Source organism: Mya arenaria, chromosome 12 (genome assembly GCF_026914265.1).
Source record: "Mya arenaria isolate MELC-2E11 chromosome 12, ASM2691426v1".
NCBI lineage: Eukaryota > Metazoa > Mollusca > Bivalvia > Myida > Myidae > Mya > Mya arenaria.
The window spans coordinates 59,074,080-59,094,999 of record NC_069133.1 but is presented as its reverse complement, the minus strand read 5'-3'; the positions used below and the strand labels follow the sequence as shown (position 1 = coordinate 59,094,999).

At 38.3% G+C, this 20,920-nt stretch overlaps 3 protein-coding genes across 3 annotated transcripts; 1 reads left to right on the top strand and 2 right to left on the bottom strand.

Annotated features, from left to right (window-relative positions):
• Positions 1-3,604: 3,604 nt before the first annotated feature.
• Positions 3,605-5,455, bottom strand: LOC128210190 (beta-1,3-galactosyltransferase 1-like). Its single transcript, XM_052914369.1, has 2 exons — positions 5,328-5,455; positions 3,605-5,173 (listed from the first exon to the last, which is right to left on the bottom strand). Exons 1-2 carry the CDS (start codon positions 5,345-5,347, stop codon positions 3,823-3,825), a joined length of 1,371 nt encoding a protein of 456 aa, XP_052770329.1. The 5' UTR covers positions 5,348-5,455; the 3' UTR covers positions 3,605-3,822.
• Positions 5,456-11,603: 6,148 nt separating this feature from the next.
• On the bottom strand, positions 11,604-13,388 carry LOC128212377 (beta-1,3-galactosyltransferase 1-like). The gene is made up of 2 exons (XM_052917813.1): positions 13,268-13,388; positions 11,604-13,115 (listed from the first exon to the last, which is right to left on the bottom strand). The coding sequence occupies exons 1-2, from the start codon at positions 13,285-13,287 to the stop codon at positions 11,765-11,767; spliced, it is 1,371 nt and encodes a 456-aa protein (XP_052773773.1). The 5' UTR covers positions 13,288-13,388; the 3' UTR covers positions 11,604-11,764.
• A 6,421-nt stretch (positions 13,389-19,809) lies between these two features.
• On the top strand, positions 19,810-20,578 carry LOC128210837 (uncharacterized). Its single transcript, XM_052915193.1, has 2 exons — positions 19,810-20,117; positions 20,413-20,578. The coding sequence occupies exons 1-2, from the start codon at positions 19,810-19,812 to the stop codon at positions 20,576-20,578; spliced, it is 474 nt and encodes a 157-aa protein (XP_052771153.1).
• Positions 20,579-20,920: the final 342 nt, after the last annotated feature.

Genomic DNA, 20,920 nt, shown 5'->3' with positions numbered 1-20,920 from the left:
CTCATCCATTTGCCAATTTCATCTGTTTATATCAGTACTTTCCATGTTTCCATATTTCCATCCCCATGTGAGGAAAACCACGACGCCAATGGCGTCAGTGGTCTGGGTCGGCTCAAGCTTTGGAAACGGACGCGTTAACACGTTCACGCAACTATCGATAAACTAGTTGACACGTGGATATGTTCGGTTAGATTTAAGGGAACTTACTAATATGTTGTTGTTCTTGTAGACAAGTGTTTGTTACAACCTAACTGACTAATTGTTTCTTCTAAGCATAAGAAGAAGAACGCACAGAGTTTAGACAATTTGCCAAGACTGTGAGAATTGTGCCTCCGTGGTCAACATATAGAGATTAAACAAGTTGATATCCGGTATAAGCTGAATGAACACTGTGTGTTTGTTGAATGACTGGCCCTATTATGTTACATTTATGTTGAGATTAGGAATTGTGTTAATAACCACGTTCTATATATTTTCATTCTTAATTAATAACCGCAATAGAGGACCAAAGTGTATTGTTGACTGGTCTAATTCTGTTTGTGTTGCCGTTCAGCTCACCACGATGTCAATAGGTATTTCAGACTCGCTGGAGATAATGTTTAGTGTGATAGAATGACATAAATGACATACGACAGAAGTGACTACAATTGCCAGGCAAATCCAGACATGTAAGAAGAGTTGAAGAAATGTTATGTTTTTAACGTTTAACGTTTTTAACATGGGGTACAACTTCCCCGGGATTAAATCAGTACTGATTAAACCGTTTCCTAATTGAAACCCTTTCAATGTCGTGCGCCAGGCAAAGAAGCTACTGGTACCAAATTTAAACGGCTTTAGGTATGATGCGGCCACGAATTGAACCCGCGACCTCTCGCGACCTTTCACACCCAACGCGAACACTCTACCGCCAGTCGATCGAGATGAAATACTCATTTTAGCACTATGCGCGCAGCCATAAAGGAGTGAGTGCTATGCAGCTGTGGCAAACAATGTTGACGTTTGCATTGGATAATGAACTGTCGCTAGAAAGTAGTTTTCGATATCAATTTCATGTAAGTTTTTGACAATTATCTTTTTATCTTGCAAGTGTACCATCTTGTGTCTAGTCCCTTTAATTCTTACCTCTAAACAGAGTCAGCGTTGCAATTTTGGTCATTGCAATTGTCCATGCAGTTTTTATTGTATTATTGTCCACGCTCCTTCAACGATGTGATCGTAAGTATTCATATTAATTCTATTCAAAACATCACACCCCTTGTGTGAGCTAGCTGAAACCTACGGTATGAAAACAGTGGCTATCCATTAACAAAGGTTTCAACATATGCCATGATAGAAGCTTATCAATCGCTCATCGATTTAGAAAAAAACACCCACTATATTTGGCATGATGATCAGTCTGGTTACCTCTTTCGACGAATGGTCGTGTCGAAACCAAGGTCCACGTTTAGGTAAAAAAATATGATGTGAAAGAAGCTTAACCATCGCCCATCGTTCCGGAGGGCGGTTCTTACATTAACAAAACGGAAATTGGCATGCCGTTAATTTGATGACCTTCATTTGACGAAAGGATGTGATAAAATCAAGGTCCACGTGCACTTATTTGTCTACAATTAGTATGTGTCTTTAAATGAGTTCTTCAATGTTTTTGTTTTTTAAACATTCACTAGTTTAAACATTCTTGCGTCATGTAAATGAGATATTTTGAAAGGTATAAACATATTTCTGAGATTTTTTTGGATTGAATGAATCGAGGGCTCACATGTCGGAATGTATGCTCTAATGGTAAATTAGTCTCCTCTCTAGACCTTCCGTATTTTTGAATACGCCGGAAAGGCCTTTCAAACCAATTTCCTGAACAATATTCAAACAGAAGTAGGATCAATGTTTATGAATGGCATCCATGTTTGCAAATATCCTAACAAACGCAAGCTCTCAAAAAATAAAGTTATTTAAACAAATGACATCCCGTTCAATAAAACTACTTAACCTCAGCCTATAATTGTATAGATAATATTTACATAAACTATGCTAAAAATCAATTAATGTGCAGGGGTTTATAATAGTTTATTCCTCTCTATTTGAGATGCACATGCCAACTGGAGAAATAGTCTCTTTACAAAGTTCAATTGCATCCGGAATTCAATCGATTTTATCGTGCAATTAAAGAAAGCCTGTCTTAAGTGCGTCGGATATAATCCATAGTTTTTTTTTTGGATGGTAGTTCCAAGTAAAGCGGAATATCTTATTACAAATTACTCTTGTCTTACTACTAGTAAACGAGAAAGGCTCTTACTTGTTCATAATTACAATTATAAAAGGCATACAGTACATGTATTGGTATTTAACCTTTGATACAGTTTGGTATAGATTTGGCTATAATTATATCTGGGAAAGAAAGAACTTATTTTTCGAAGATGGCGACAGTTTCATTCACGAGACTTCATTTAATATGTTCTCCAAAATTGCAGTTTCAACCTTAAATATGAAAATACACTACAATCTAAGTCAGCGTTAGAACCGGTTATTCCATTTCGACAATTTTAATACGTTTTTTTAACAAAACAATTAACAATGTTTTGTGGTTTTTTGGTATAATTTTAAATATGATATACATTGCATTAAATTATTAACGTACTGAAAATTCAACTCTTTGTGTATTCGTCCTTCAAACTCACTTTTGCACTGTTGACGCTCCCTGGGACCAGTACACCAATTTAATCATTTATTCATTTGGCTTGTGTCACATGCTAAAGGGTAGGTTTATCTTCAAGCTTGGCGGATCCGTAGTCCAGTGGTCTAGTGGTAAGACGCTTGGCTGTCTACACAGGGGTCACAGGTTTGATCTCTCACCTCAACGCTAAAATATTGACCGTCTTCCGAGAGGGTTAGTAAATTGGGGCCCTTGGGACGTGCGTCAGTAATAAACACTGACACACGTTCATAGAAAGAGAACCAGGATTACATCATGTATGTGCACTTTGTCATCAACCTATCAAGTCTTATATTTCAACCAATGTATCGTCCAGTGGCGTCGTGAACTGGACGTCCACCCCATACTTTAAACCTGTCTGTTGCCTTAGAGTAAATAATTCAACAACGAGCAAAGGCCTTACTCTTCAAGCTGGTGAGAGATGCATCTTGACCTCTTGTCGAACCATAACTGTAACAGCTCAGGAAACCAATAAACACTCAGTACATAGAAATATCACGTTTCAATGTTTTGGTTGTAAGGATATGTACAGCAATAGACATTGCTTGTACCGGGCTTATTTATATGCCACATAATTAGGAGATAGTGTGGCCAGGGGTGGTATTCTGTTTCAATATACACAAATAACGATGTAGCTAATCGGATTGCTGGATATAAATAACGTACCTAAACATTAAATGAAATCAATGGTGTATGAACATAAGATTGACGTAAGTTGCATATTGAATACCACCCCAGAGTAGGAAACGATATGTATCTTCTTTTATTGAGTGTGTATCTGAATGTTGCTCATTCTACTTTTCAGAAATTTTTACATATTAAATGTAATACATGCACCCCGTAATAGATGCATTGGAGATAAGATACATTTGATCTATATGATTGCATCGTTGCTTTACCAATTTTTGTTAAATCATTTGTTTAGACAGTCGTCAAGATAGTCAACAGGACACCAGCTATGCTACACATCTTGAACTAAGATTCTTGTATTTCAATAGTTGTCTATATTTTAATCACCATGAAATATGCCGACTCTTATTTCAGACTGAACGTAATATTCAATAACATTTTGATATTGCACTGTTTACTTATGTGGAAAGCATTTGTTAAAATCAAAGAATGTAAAATTGTCCGCTAGTTTTGTTGAGAAAGATGTGATCATCCTTTATCATTTGGTAAGTGTATTTCTTCTCTGGCCGAGCAACTTTGTCACTTTTTGTACTGGGAGGAACATAACAGTCCGTAACATTGGCTCTCAATCCTTCAAAGATATCATACAATAAGCCCTCTGTCACCTTCGTGGCTGATATTCGCAATTTATTGTTAAATTCACAGGGCCGGGGGCGCTTCTCATACCAGTGCGTGAATCCTAATACATCCTGAATATCCGCCCGCAAATACATTCTTAAAATACCCGTGACAAATACGTCTTCAATATTGAGGTAGGGCAAAAGACCCGCAGTATAGTATATATTGGCTGCCATATTGGCACTGATGACGTATGTGTTTCCGCATGTATATGGGGGATACTGTTTTAGAGGATATGCTTGTTCACTCACCGCCCATCTTCCTTCTCTTAAAACTGCACTATCTACTAGCTTGTGACCATAAATAACTCCTCTAGTGTTCTCTTTCTGTTTCAAAAGAAAGTCCAGCAGATTTCTTACATTAACAAAAACATCGTCGTCCGCTTTAAGAATATATTTAGCGTGTGGGCACATCTCCGCAACCCATCGAACGCCCATTACCGTTTTATACGTTAGATTAAAATAAGAATCTACGAAATCAGCTTGAACAACATCACCAAACATTTCACTCTCTTCTTTGACGATGCTGTTCCCGAGTTTTGTCCTTGATGTTCCAAACAGGAATATCAGTTTAACTTCATGTATGAGTTTACCCATCCTGGGCCAGACCCCGGGGTTTGCTGCTCGACCCCATGTCTCTCTGATAGCAGTTCGGAGGTCGATCCGTGTATGTACTGAGGGAACCATAATGACAAGTAATGGCGGGTCAGAGTCTTGGCAGATGTTGCTTCCGTTGATGATAAACGGAAAGTCATACTCTTTATTCCTTTGTGTATTCAGTTTATACTTGTCACCAAATGCTGAACGATTAAACTGTTCGTTGAGTATTCCCATGTTGTCAAACTCCATGTCCATTTTCGGTTTTATGTCATTCTCTGTAAATTTCCTATCCAGTGAGGTAAAGTTAGTTATTGAAACAGCTCTTTTCCTTCGGACATTTTGCGGTAACTTTTGTCTGTTTTCGAACTGTAACTCGCCAATGGACCTGCTATATCCAACCAGTGTAGTTGCCATTCTACCGTCAAAATAAGAAAACTGAGCTGCTACGAAGACGTACGTACACATGAGGGACGTAAGGGAGGCAAACACAACCAATATCCGCATGCGCAATGCACAATATTGTATCACCTGGCTGGACCAACAATTTTTCACTCGTCTGAAACAAAAATAAAGCGTTGTAACTCCCTTGTTCCTGTCTTAAAATAAAACACACTACATACCTATATTAAACACATTAGTAAACAATACGTCTGCAATACAATATTGTGTATAATACCGATGAAAAATGAACACACAAAATATATTCATACCTTGTCGTATTTTTAGTCATTCTTTAAAGTTTAACCAACAAACCATACTTATAATTTTTATTATCCATATTTCAATTAATATAAACACATGCGCATAACATGAATGTTAACGCTTTGTTTTCTTAAATCGCAAAATACAGTATGTATATAATTTCTATCAGTTATTGATTGCCTTCCACAATAAGACGGTATAGGATATGCCATAACAGTAGTCAATTAAAACGCTCCTTTCGAATTATTATTTTTGTCACGGCAGGAATCTACCATGCAACAATACAGAGGTTAACAGTAGTAATTTTATCTTAAAGATGATCGGATCTAGTTCATAGATACCCCCATACCATACAACAATATTCGTATTATTATGAATGGATTCAAATACATGTAATTGAATAATGACATGATTTGACATACAAATGTGACTGTTTTTTTCAATATTGTTTAATGCTAGATATAATGTTCTCTTATTAGTTTATATCAATTTACTGGGTAGTAACCAGTAATGGTGTCCATTTTGAGAAGCCATGCAAAATTACCACCTAGGAAGGATCAGAAGCACAACCTCCTGTGTGAGAGGCGGACACATATTCTGCTAGAGCACTCTCGACCATTTACATATTGATAACTTCAACTAAAACAAATTGTCATTTTGTGTCCTCCAGTGCAATAGTTCGTTTCAAGACTAAATTTCGACACCCTTTATAGTTTCTAGTGTCCACTGAAAATGACTCTGGCTGCCATTTCGCTGTCCATTCTATGGTGGTTACCGAACATTTGTTGCTAAAAGGTATTTACATACATTTGTTATATGTGTGTTTGTTATCTTGCATATACACGGCTCGTTCGACATTGTTGACACAACGAGATCATTGCAAACGTTTAAGCAACAATGCTTATCTCTGTAATTTCAAGTGTATTGCAATTATTGCAAACATGTTGAACTAGTTGTGTTCCGATGAGCTACGGAGCATTTATGTAGTTTTATTGTCGTCGCACAAGGCACGTCATATATCACAGCCAGTTTGTCAATGCTTTGTTAACAAGACAAACGAGTGCCATTTCCTTGTAACACAACGAGGCTATCTTTGTATTACAACATGCGCTTGTTTCCCAGTATCGGCATCAAATGACAATTGCCTTGGAATATAATTGCAATAAATGTTGTTTCAAATTAAAAGAGTAATATATCAGTGTCCATCTATTTTCATTTATTGATTGTGTTAAAGAGGAATTTTATGCTCCAATTAATTCGAAAGGAATGTTAAGTTATTCGTTTCCAGGCCTTCTTCTTGTTAATTTAATCATTACTGTATTCCTTTCGTTACTTGGTATAAATATGCAGCATAATTCGCTTAATAAGAAAAGTGGCCATTTTATCATTTAAAAATATAACAATCTCGTTTCCGCTGCTCAAAAACTAAAACAATGGTAACTCAGGTGACAACACAGTGTCTGCTATATAGGCACACGGTTCCAGGCCGATCACATACTCGAACACATACACAACGTTACAAGATACCAAACAAGATATAACATTGTCATAACGTTATCGATAAATGTGCAAGTAACCGCTATGGGATGGTCAGTAAAACATATTAGTTCAATGGGGATGAGGGTGGGGGTGACAGGGAGGGTAATCGGTTTACGAGCAATCAACCATACGCTTATATCAACATTTATTAACAACAAAACAAGGATGTCACAAGTACGACAGAAATAACACAGAAATATATATTCACAATAACCAGTTGTTTCAATGAAGACTCGTTTCTAGTTTCCTGATTTATCCAAATTTCAGGAAACCCTACCAGTCACTGTTTTTATGTTGTCAAGGCCAGTCGAATGGCACGCATCAGCTGAATGTTAAAACATTGGTAAATACATACTATAAAAATAAAGAATATTCGCGTTCACAAATAAACAGTGTCTTAAATAGCAACCTCGAGATTCTGATGATACCAGAGTTTGATCATACCCGAGTCTGAGCATACCAGGTATAACAGTTACAGTTGATATGCGTGAAATATTTTCGGTGAACATCATGCATTGAAACTACAAAAACACCAGTCCTTTATATCATATAGCCATAATTGTCCGCTAGTGTTCATTTCCATACCCTCACTTCTGTAGCTGTTTGATCATTGAATGCGCTTCCTTGAACCGGCCTTCTGAAAACCCTTTAGCTTTATTGAGGATTTCAAATAGGGCAACAGCTTTGACTTGTCAATTGTTATATAAACTTCATACACAGATGTTAGTGACTACAGCACAATGGCGAGTGGGTATGGAAGTGTCAATTTCTGATCTAAATGCAATAGCAATACAAAACCTAAACACCATGCTTCCTTTCTAAACCCGTATCGGTTTGCATCTGTATTTTTCTTTGAGACATTTACGTACCCGTTGAAAGTCTATGAGTGTGGTCTTACACACATTGTTTTTGTCTTCTTGGTTTTTAATATTTGATCCATCTGTCATTAAACGTTTTTATGATAGTTTATTGACCAGCGGAGTCATCCCCGTACTTAAGTAATTTATTGACGAGTAGAATAACCACCGTAGTGTGGTAATTTATTGACTAGTTGAATTATCCCAGTACTTTATTGACTAGACGAATTATCCCCGTAGACTACGGTGAAGTATAGTGGTTTATTGACCAGCGAATTATCCCCGTAGGCTACGGTGAAGTTTAGTGGTTTATTGACCAGCGAATTATCCCCGCAGTTTAGTAGTTTATCGACCAGCGAATTATCCCCACAGTTAAGTAGTTAATTGACCAGCGAATTATCCCCGCAGTTAAGTGGTTTATTGACCAGCGAATTATCCCCACAGTTAAGTAGTTTATTGACCAGCAAATTATCCCCACAGTTTAATAGTTATTGTCCAGTGAATTATTCCCGTAGACTACGGTGTAGTTTAGTGGTTTATTGACCAACGAATTATCCCCGCAGTTAAGTTGTATATTGACCAGAGAATTATCCCTGCAGTTTAGTGGTTTATTGACCAGCGAGTTATCCGTGTAGACTACGGTGTAGATTAGTGGTGTATTGACCGGCGAATTATCCCGCAGTTTAGTAGTTTATTGACCAGCGAATTATCCCCGTAGTGAAGTAGTTTATTGACCAACGGAATTATACCCGTAGTTTGGTAGTTTATTGACCAGCGAAATCATCCCCGTTGTTTGGTAGGGTATTGACCAGTGAAATCATCCCCGTTGTTTGGTAGGGTATTGACCAGTGGAATTTTCCCCGTAGTTTGGTAGTTTATTGACCAGCAGAATTATCCCCGTAGTTTGGTAGTTTATTGACCAACGGAATTTTCCCTGTAGTTTGGTAGTTTATTGACCAGCTGAATAACCCAGTAGTTTGGTTGTTTATTGACCAACGGAATTACCCCCGAAGTTTGGTAGTTTACTGCCCTGCGGAATTATCCCCATAGTTTGGTAGTTTATTGACAAGCGGAATTATCCCCGAAGTTTGGTAGTTTATCGACCAGCGGAATTACCCCCGAAGTTTGGTAGTTTACTGCCCTGCGGAATTATCCCCGAAGTTTAGTCGTTAAGTCTAGATGTATTTTGTCAGCACAGACAATGCTGCCAATATGTAATTTGTCAGCACATACAATGCTGCCTTGGTGCGTTTTTGCCAGCACAAACTAATTTGCCTAGATGTATTTTGTCAGCAGAAACAATGCTGCCTTGATGCATTTTGCCAGCACAAACAATGCTGCCAAGATATATTTTGCTCGCAAATACAAACCTACCTAGATGTATTTTGTCAGCACATACAGTGCTGCCTAGATGTTTTTTGTCAGCACATGCAATGCTGCCAAGATGTTTGTGCCGCACATACAATCCTGCCTAGATGTATTTTGTCAGCACATACAATGCTGCCTAGATGTATTTTGTCAGCACATGCAATGCTGCCTAGATGTATTTTGTCAGCACGTACAATGCTGCCAAAATGTTTTGACAGCACATACAATGCTGCAAATAAGTTTTTCTCAGCACATGCAATGTTGCCTAGATGTCTTTTGTCAGCACGAAAAATGCTGCCAAGATGTTTTTGCCAGCGCATACAATGCTGCCTAGATGTCTTTTGTCAGCACATACAATGCTGCAAAGATGTTTGTTGTCAGCACATACAATGCTGCCTAGACAGTTTTTGTCGGCTCATACAATGCTGCCTAGATGTATTTTGTCAGCACGTACAATGCTGCCAAGATGGGTTTTTTTTGTCAGCAAATATAATGCTTCCAAGATCTTTTTGTCAGCACATACAATTCTGTCTAGATATATTTTGTCAGCACAAACAATGCTGCCTGATATATTTTGTCAGCACGAACAATGCTGCCAAGATGTTTTTGTCAGCACATACAATGCTGCCTAGATGTCTTTTGTCAGCACATACAATGCTGCAAAGATGTTTGTTGTCAGCAAGTACAATGCTGCAAAGATGGGTTTTTTGTCAGCACATACAATGCTGCCAAGATGTTTCTGTCAGCACAAACAATGCTTCCTACATATATGTTGTCAGCGCATACAGTGCTGTCTAGATGTATTCATCCCGCACAAACAATGCTGCCTAGATGTATTTTGTCAGCACAAGCAATGCTGCCTTAATGTATTTTGTTAGCACAAATAATGTTGCCTAGATGTATTTCGTCAGAACAAATAATGCTGCCTAGATGTATTTTGTCAGCACGTACAATGCTGCCAAGATGTTTTTGCCGCACATACAATGCCCTCTACATGCTTGTTGTCAGCACATACAATGCCGCCTAGATGTATTTTGCCAGTACAAACAACTGTGCCTAGATGTTTTTGCCAGCACAACAATGCTACCTAGATGTATATTGTCTGCACATTCAATGCTGCCTAGATGTATTTGCCAAAACATACAATGCTTGGATGTTCAATGGCAGCAAATGCAAAGCTGAATAGACACTCCCTGAATATATTTATTAAGTCAGCAAATACAATGCTGCCTTGATGTAATTTGTTAGCACATACAATGCTGCCTAGACGTATTCAGCCCGCACAAACAATGCTGCCTAGACGTATTTTGTCGGTACATACAATGATGCCTCGATATATTATGACAGTACATACAATGCTGCCTATATCTATTTTATCAGCAAAAACAATGCTGCCTCGATTTATCTATTTTGTCAGCGTACACAATGATGCGTAGATGTATTTTGTCAGCACATACAAAGCTGGTTACATATATTTTGTCAGCACATAACATGCTGGCTAGATGTATATTGTCAGCACATAACATGCTGGCTAGATGCATTTAGTCAGCACATATAATGCTGGCTAGATGTTTTTTGTCAGCACATATACTAATTAGATGTATAAATTTTGTCAGCACAAATAGCTGCCTAGATGGCACGCACAGTCCTGCCTGTATATATTTTGTCCTTTGTTTTCTAGACGCATTTCATAGTTTCGTTTCTATTGTCTATTTTACTTCTGTTGCATTATTGATATTGTGTACTGTAGATGAAATTGAGACCCGAACCATTATCGTTACGGCCAATTATTTATTGAATGGTTATTTCAAATTCATTTCTAGATTTAGAATCAGCTGTCTTTCAGGCAGCATATCTTGTTGGATTTCACTTGCATTGATCAGTTGAAGTTAGTGTATACGTTTAAAACAAATTTTCTCCCACCGATCAGGCATCATTTTATCAAACATTTTTAGCCCAGCACAAAACGTATATAAAACTAATGCTACACCTTTTTGAGCGTGGACAAACGGCATACTTATTTACATTGGAGTGTTTAGATGTTATAAAGCCATCATAGAAGTTATGCCGGTCTATATTCCCAATGAGCACGCACACGCTCACTGAATCAGACGACACAAACAGGCATAGCAAAGTATGTCATTATCGCTGTCAAGCTCAAGTTGACAAAGGGAGGCATTCTGTTTCAATATACACAAATAACGATGTAGCTAATCGGATTGCTGGATATAAATAACGTACCTAAACATTAAATGAAATCAATGATGTATGAACATAAGATTGACGTAAGTTGCATATTGAATACCACCCCAGTGTAGGAAACGATATGTGTCTGCTTTTATTGAGTGTGTATCTCAATGTTGCTCATTCTACTTTTCAGAAACTTTTACTTATTAAATGTAATACATGCACTCCGTAATAGATGCATTGGAGATAAGATACATTTGATCTATATGATTGCATCATACCAATTTTTGTTAAATCATTTGTTAAGACAGTCGTCAAGATAGTCAACAGGACACCAGCTATGCTACACATCTTGAACTAAGATTCTTGTATTTCAATAGTTGTCTATATTTTAATCACCATGAAATATGCCGACTCTTATTTCAGACTGAACGTAATATTCAATAACATTTTGATATTGCACTGTTTACTTATGTGGAAAGCATTTGTTAAAATCAAAGAATGTAAAATTGTCCGCTAGTTTTGTTGAGAAAGATGTGATCATCCTTTATCATTTGGTAAGTGTATTTCTTCTCTGGCCGAGCAACTTTGTCACTTTTTGTACTGGGAGGAACATAACAGTCCGTAACATTGGCTCTCAATCCTTCAAAGATATCATACAATAAGCCCTCTGTCACCTTCGTGGCTGATATTCGCAATTTATTGTTAAATTCACAGGGCCGGGGGCGCTTCTCATACCAGTGCGTGAATCCTAATACATCCTGAATATCCGCCCGCAAATACATCCTTAAAATACCCGTGACAAATACGTCTTCAATATTGAGGTAGGGCAAAAGACCCGCAGTATAGTATATATTGGCTGCCATATTGGCACTGATGACGTATGTGTTTCCGCATGTATATGGGGGATACTGTTTCAGAGGATATGCTTGTTCACTCACCGCCCATCTTCCTTCTCTTAAAACTGCACTATCTACTAGCTTGTGACCATAAATAACTCCTCTAGTGTTCTCTTTCTGTTTCAAAAGAAAGTCCAGCAGATTTCTTACATTAACAAAAACATCGTCGTCCGCTTTAAGAATATATTTAGCGTGTGGGCACATCTCCGCAACCCATCGAACGCCCATTACCGTTTTATACGTGAGATTAAAATAAGAATCTACGAAATCAGCTTGAACAACATCACCAAACATTTCACTCTCTTCTTTGACGATGCTGTTCCCGAGTTTTGTCCTTGATGTTCCAAACAGGAATATCAGTTTAACTTCATGTATGAGTTTACCCATCCTGGGCCAGACCCCGGGGTTGGCTGCTCGACCCCATGTCTCTCTGATAGCAGTTCGGAGGTCGATCCGTGTATGTACTGAGGGAACCATAATGACAAGTAATGGCGGGTCAGAGTCTTGGCAGATGTTGCTTCCGTTGATGATAAACGGGAAGTCATACTCTTTATTCCTTTGTGTATTCAGTTTATACTTGTCACCAAATGCTGAACGATTAAACTGTTCGTTGAGTATTCTCTTGTTGTCAAACTCCTTGTCCATTTTCGGTTTTATGTCATTCTCTGTAAATTTCCTATCCAGTGAGGTAAAGTTAGTTATTGAAACAGCTCTTTTCCTTCGGACATTTTGCGGTAACTTTTGTCTGTTTTCGAACTGTAACTCGCCAATGGACCTGCTATATTCAACCAGTGTAGTTGCCATTCTACCGTCAAAATAAGAAAACTGAGCTGCTACGAAGACGTACGTACACATGAGGGACGTAAGGGAGGCAAACACAACCAATATCCGCATGCGCAATGCACAATACTGTATCACCTGGCTGGACCAACAATTTTTCACTCGTCTGAAACAAAAATAAAGCTTTGTAACTACCTTGTTCCTGTCTTAAAATAAAACACACTACATACCTATATTAAACACATTAGTAAACAATACGTCTGCAATACAATATTGTGTATAATACCGATGAAAAATGAACACACAAAATATTCATACCTTGTCGTATTTTTAGTCATTCTTTAAAGTTTAACCAACAAACCATACTTATTATTTTTATTATCCATATTTCAATTAATATAAACACATTCGCATAACATGAAGCGTTAACGCTTTGTTTTCTTAAATCGCAAAATACAGTATGTATATAATTTCTATCAGTTATTGATTGCCTTCCACAATAAGACGGTATAGGATATGCCATAACAGTAGTCAATTAAAACGCTCCTTTCGAATTATTATTTTTGTCACGGCAGGAATCTACCATGCAACAATACAGAGGTTAACAGTAGTAATTTTATCTTAAAGATGATCGGATCTAGTTCATAGATACCCCCATACCATACAACGATATTCGTATTATTATGAATGGATTCAAATACATGTAATTGAATAATGACATGATTTGACATACAAATGTGACTGATTTTTTTCAATATTGTTTAATGCTAGATATAATATTCTCTTATTAGTTCATATCAATTTACTGGGTAGTAACCAGTAATGGTGTCCATTTTGAGAAGCCATGCAAAATTACCACCTAGGAAGGATCAGAAGCACAACCTCCTGTGTGAGAGGCGGACACATATTCTGCTAGAGCACTCTCGACCATTTACATATTGATAACTTCAACTAAAACAAATTGTCATTTTGTATCCTCCAGTGCAATAGTTCGTTTCAAGACTAAATTTCGACACCCTTTATAGTTTCTAGTGTCCACTGAAAATGACTCTGGCTGCCATTTCGCTGTCCATTCTATGGTGGTTACCGAACATTTGTTGCTAAAAGGTATTTACATACATTTGTAATATGTGTGTTTGTTATCTTGCATATGCACGGGGCGTTCGACATTGTTGACACGAGATCATTGCAAACGTTTAAGCAGCAATGCGTATCTCTGTAATTTCTAGTGTATTGTAATTATTGCAAACATGTTGAACTAGTTGTGTTCCGATGAGCTACGGAGCATTTATGTAGTTTTATTGTCGTCGCACAAGGCACGTCATATATCACAGCCAGTTTGTCAATGCTTTGTTAACAAGACAAACGAGTGCCATTTCCTTGTAACACAACGAAGCTATCTTTGTATTACAACATACGCTTGTTTCCCAGTATCGGCATCAAATGACAATTGCCTTGGAATATAATTGCAATAAATGTTGTTTTAAATTAAAAGAGTAATATATCAGTGTCCATCTATTTTCATTTATTGATTGTGTTAAAGAGGAATTTTATGCTCCAATTAATTCGAAAGGAATGTTAAGTTATTCGTTTCCAGGTTTCTTCTTGTTAATCATTACTGTATTCCTTTCGTTACTTGGTATAGATATGCAGCATACTTCGCTTAATAAGAAAAGTGGCCATTTTGTCATTTAAAAATATAACAATCTCGTTTCCGCTGCTCAAAAACTAAAACAATGGTAACTCAGGTGACAACACAGTGTCTGCTATATAGGCACACGGTCCCAGGCCGATCACATACTCGAACACATACACAACGTTACAAGATACCAAACAAGATATAACATTTTCATAACGTTATCGATAAATGTGCAAGTAACCGCTATGGGATGGTCAGTAAAACATATTAGTTCAATGGGGATGAGGGTGGGGGTGACAGGGAGGGTAATCGGTTTACGAGCAATCAACCATACGCTTATATCAACATTTATTAACAACAAAACAAGGATGTCACACGTACGACAGATATAACACAGAAATATATATTCACTATAATCAGTTGTTTCAATGAAGACTCGTTTCTAGTTTCCTGATTTATCCATATTTCAGGAAACCCTACCTGTCAATGTTTTTATGTTGTCAAGGTCAGTCGAATGGCACGCATCAGCTGAATGTTAAAACATTGGTAAATGCATACTATAAGAATAAAGAATATTCGCGTTCACAAATAAACAGTGTCTTAAATAGCAACCTCGAGATTCTGATGATACCAGAGTATGATCATACCCGAGTCTGAGCATACCAGGTATAACAGTTACAGTTGATATGCGTGAAATATTTTCGGTGAACATCATGCATTGAAACTACAAAAACACCAGTCCTTTATATCATATAGCCATAATTGTTCGCTAGTGTTCATTTCCATACCCTCACTTCTGTTGCTGTTTGATCATTGAATGCGCTTCCTTGAACCGGCCTTCTGAAAACCCTTTAGCTTTATTGAGGATTTCAAATAGGGCAACAGCTTTGACTTGTCAATTGTTATATAAACTTCATACACAGATGTTAGTGACTACAGCACAATGGCGAGTGGGTATGGAAGTGTCAATTTCTGATCTAAATGCAATAGCAATACAAAACCTAAACACCATGCTTCCTTTCTAAACCCGTATCGGTTTGCATCTGTATTTTTCTTTGAGACATTTACGTACCCGTTGAAAGTCTATGAGTGTGGTCTTACACACATTGTTTTTGTCTTCTTGGTTTTTAATATTTGATCCATCTGTCATTAAACGTTTTCATGATAGTTTATTGACCAGCGGAGTCATCCCCGTACTTAAGTAATTTATTGACGAGTAGAATAACCACCGTAGTGTGGTAATTTATTGACTAGTTGAATTATCCCAGTACTTTATTGACTAGACGAATTATCCCCGTAGACTACGGTGAAGTATAGTGTTTTATTGACCAGCGAATTATCCCCGTAGGCTACGGTGAAGTTTAGTGGTTTATTGACCAGCGAATTATCCCCGCAGTTTAGTAGTTTATCGACCAGCGAATTATCCCCACAGTTAAGTAGTTAATTGACCAGCGAATTATCCCCGCAGTTAAGTGGTTTATTGACCAGCGAATTATCCCCACAGTTAAGTAGTTTATTGACCAGCAAATTATCCCCGCAGTTTAATAGTTTATTGTCCAGCGAATTATTCCCGTAGACTACGGTGTAGTTTAGTGGTTTATTGACCAGCGAATTATCCCCGCAGTTAAGTTGTATATTGACCAGAGAATTATCCCCGCAGTTAAGTGGTTTATTGACCAGCGAGTTATCCGTGTAGACTACGGTGTAGATTAGTGGTGTATTGACCGGCGAATTATCCCGCAGTTTAGTAGTTTATTGACCAGCGAATTATCCCCGTAGTTAAGTAGTTTATTGACCAACGGAATTATACCCGTAGTTTGGTAGTTTATTGACCAGCGAAATCATCCCCGTTGTTTGGTAGGGTATTGACCAGCGAAATCATCCCCGTTGTTTGGTAGGGTATTGACCAGTGGAATTTTCCCCGTAGTTTGGTAGTTTATTGACCAGCAGAATTATCCCCGTAGTTTGGTTGTTTATTGACCAGCAGAATTATCCCTGTAGTTTGGTAGTTTATTGACCAGCTGAATAACCCAGTAGTTTGGTTGTTTATTGACCAGCGGAATTATCCCCGTAGTTTGGTAGTTTATTGACCAACGGAATTATCCCCATAGTTTGGTAGTTTATTGACAAGCGGAATTATCCCCGAAGTTTGGTAGTTTATCGACCAGCGGAATTACCCCCGAAGTTTGGTAGTTTACTGCCCTGCGGAATTATCCCCGAAGTTTAGTCGTTAAGTCTAGATGTATTTTGTCAGCACAGACAATGCTGCCAATATGTAATTTGTCAGCACATACAATGCTGCCTTGGTGCGTTTTTGCCAGCACAAACTAATTTGCCTAGATGTATTTTGTCAGCAGAAACAATGCTGCCTTGATGCATTTTGCCAGCACAAACAATGCTGCCCAAGATATATTTTGCCCGCAAATACAAACCTACCTAGATGTATTTTGTCAGCACATACAATGCTGCCTAGATGTTTTTTGTCAGCACATGCAATGCTGCCAAGATGTTTGTGCCGCACATACAATCCTGCCTAGATGTATTTTGTCAGCACATACAATGCTGCCTAGATGTATTTTGTCAGCACATGCAATGCTGCCTAGATGTATTTTGTCAGCACGTACAATGCTGCCAAAATGTTTTGACAGCACATACAATGCTGCAAATAAGTTTTTCTCAGCACATGCAATGCTGCCTAGATGTCTTTTGTCAGCACGAAAAATGCTGCCAAGATGTTTTTGTCAGCGCATACAATGCTGCCTAGATGTCTTTTGTCAGCACATACAATGCTGCAAAGATGTTTGTTGTCAGCACATACAACGCTGCCTAGACAGTTTTTGTCGGCTCATACAATGCTGCCTAGATGTATTTTGTCAGCACGTACAATGCTGCCAAGATGGGTTTTTTTTGTCAGCAAATATAATGCTTCCAAGATCTTTTTGTCAGCACATACAATGCTGCCTAGATATATTTTGTCAGCACAAACAATGCTGCCTGATATATTTTGTCAGCACGAACAATGCTGCCAAGATGTTTTTGTCAGCACATACAATGCTGCCTAGACGTCTTTTGTCAGCACATACAATGCTGCAAAGATGTTTGTTGTCAGTACATACAATGCTGCCTAGACAGTTTTTGTCGGGTCATACAATGCTGCCTAGATATATTTTGTCAGCAAGTACAATGCTGCAAAGATGGTTTTTTTTGTCAGCACATACAATGCTGCCAAGATGTTTCTGTCAGCACAAACAATGCTCCCTACATATATGTTGTCAGCGCATACAATGCTGTCTAGATGTATTCATCCCGCACAAACAATGCTGCCTAGATGTATTTTGTCAGCACAAGCAATGCTGCCTTAATGTATTTTGTTAGCACAAATAATGTTGCCTAGATGTATTTCGTCAGAACAAATAATGCTGCCTAGATGTATTTTGTCAGCACGTACAATGCTGCCAAGATGTTTTTGCCGCACATACAATGCCCTCTACATGCTTGTTGTCAGCACATACAATGCCGCCTAGATGTATTTTGTCAGTACAAACAACTGTGCCTAGATGTTTTTGCCAGCACAACAATGCTACCTAGATGTATATTGTCTGCACATTCAATGCTGCCTAGATGTATTTGCCAAAACATACAATGCTTGGATGTTCAATGGCAGCAAATGCAAAGCTGAATAGACACTCCCTGAATATATTTATTAAGTCAGCAAATTGCTGCCTTGATGTAATTTGTTAGCACATACAATGCTGCCTAGACGTATTCAGCCCGCACAAACAATGCTGCCTAGACGTATTTTGTCGGCACATACAATGATGCCTCGATATATTATGACAGTACATACAATGCTGCCTATATCTATTTTATCAGCAAAAACAATGCTGCCTCGATTTATTTATTTTGTCAGCGTACACAATGATGCGTATATGTATTTTGTCAGCACATACAAAGCTGGTTACATATATTTTGTCAGCACATAACATGCTGGCTAGATGTATATTGTCAGCACATAACATGCTGGCTAGATGCATTTAGTCAGCACATATAATGCTGGCTAGATGTTTTTTGTCAGCACATATACTAATTAGATGTATAAATTTTGTCAGCACAAATAGCTGCCTAGATGGCACGCACAGTCCTGCCTGTATATATTTTGTCCTTTTTTTTCTAGACGCATGTCATAGTTTCGTTTCTATTGTCTATTTTACTTCTGTTGCATTATTGATATTGTGTACTGTAGATGAAATTGAGACCCGAACCATTATCGTTACGGCCAATTATTTATTGAATGGTTATTTCAACTTCATTTCTAGATTTAGAATCAGCTGTCTTTCAGGCAGCATATCTTGTTGGATTTCACTTGCATTGATCAGTTGAAGTTAGTGTATACGTTTAAAGCAAATTTTCTCCCACCAATCAGGCATCATTTTATCAAACATTTTTAGCCCAGCACAAAACGTATATAAAACTAATGCTACACCTTTTTGAGCGTGGACAAACGGCATACTTATTTACATTGGAGTGTTTAGATGTTATAAAGCTATCATAGAAGTTATGCCGGTCTATATTCCCAATGAGCACGCACACGCTCACTGAATCAGACGACACAAACAGGCATAGCAAAGTATGTCATTATCGCTGTCAAGCTCAAGTTGACAAAGGGAGGCATTGTACGCATATAACCTATTTGTATTTAATATTTTTGCAAAAAGTCACGAAAGCAGCGACACAGTACATACACAGTGAATGAATAATGTATGACCTGAAAATGATTTTCATTTAATAAAGAAGCGAATAATTTCGCGATCAATATTTGTACATTTAAATAACCACAAAGTAAAGTATTTCTATTAATTGTTGTCGAGTATTTATATAAAAAAACGTACCAGTTTTGGCAGTGGGCCCTTCAAAAAGATCACTGTTAAGCTAAATTGATTATCCCTTTATTTGCTGATGTATTGTTATTACTGCGAACATGTTCAACGCCAAATCGTGTATGTTCAACGCCAATGCGTTTGTGTTAAACGTCAATTAGTTCAATTCAACACCACAGCGTTCGTATTCAACACCAAAGCGTTCGTATTCAACACCACAGCGTTCGTTTTGAACATCAATGCGTTCATGTTCAACACCAATACGTTCGTGTTCAACACCAATACGTTCGTGTTCAACGTCAATGCGTTCGTGTTCAACGCAAATGCGTTCGCGTTCAACACCAATGTGTTCGTGTTCGTTCAACGCCAATGCGTTCCTGTTCAACGCTAATGTGTACGTGTTCAACGCCAATGCGTTCGTGTTCAACGCCAATGCGTTCGTGTTCAACGCCAATGCGTTCCTGTTTAACGCCAATGCGTTCGTGTTCAACACCAATGCGTTCGTGTTCAACGCCAATGCGTTCCTGTTCAACGCCAATGCATTCGCGTTCAACACCAATGTGTTCGTGTTCAACACCAATGCTTTCATGTTCAACGCCAATGCGTTCGTGTTCAACGCCAATGCGTTCGCGTTCAACACCAATGTGTTCGTGTTCGTTCAACGCCAAATGCGTTCGTGTTCAACGCCAATGCGTTCGTGTTCAACGCCAATGCGTTCGCGTTTAACTTCCAATTAGTTCGTGTTTAACGCCAATGCGTTCGTGTTCAACGCCAATGCGTTCCTGTTCAACGCCAAATGCGTTCGTGTTCAACGCCAAATGCGTTCGTGTTCAACACCAATGCGTTCCTGTTCAATGCCAAATGAGTTCGTGTTCAACGCCAAATGCGTTCGTGTTCAACGCCAATGCGTTCGTGTTCAACGCCAATGCGTTCCTGTTCAACGTCAGTGTGAACGCGTTCAACGCCAATGCGTTTGTGTTCAACCCCAATGCGTTCGTGTTCAACACCAATGCGTTCGTGTTCAACACCAATGCGTTTGTGTTCAACTCCAATGAGTTCGTGTTCGTTCAACACCAATACGTTCGTGTTCAACGCCAATGCGTTCGTGTTTAACACCAATGAGTTCGTGTTCAACACCAATGAGTTCGTGTTCAACGCCAATGCGTTCATGTTCACCACCAGTGCGTACGTGTTCAAAGCGAATGCGTTCGTGTCCAGCGCCAATGCGTTCTAATTTAGCCCCAATGCTCCACTGGCTACGTGTTTAACACCAATACTTCAATGTGTACGTGTCACTAATGCGCTCAGCTTGTTGCTTCAAGTTGGTTATTATTGTTTTTAAACGTATCAGTGTTATGCACACAAACACATACATTTACAAAGAGCTATATTGCATGGTTTCAATATACGTGCCGATGCAATTGTGCATGGTTATCTGTTTTCCAGCACTTTCTG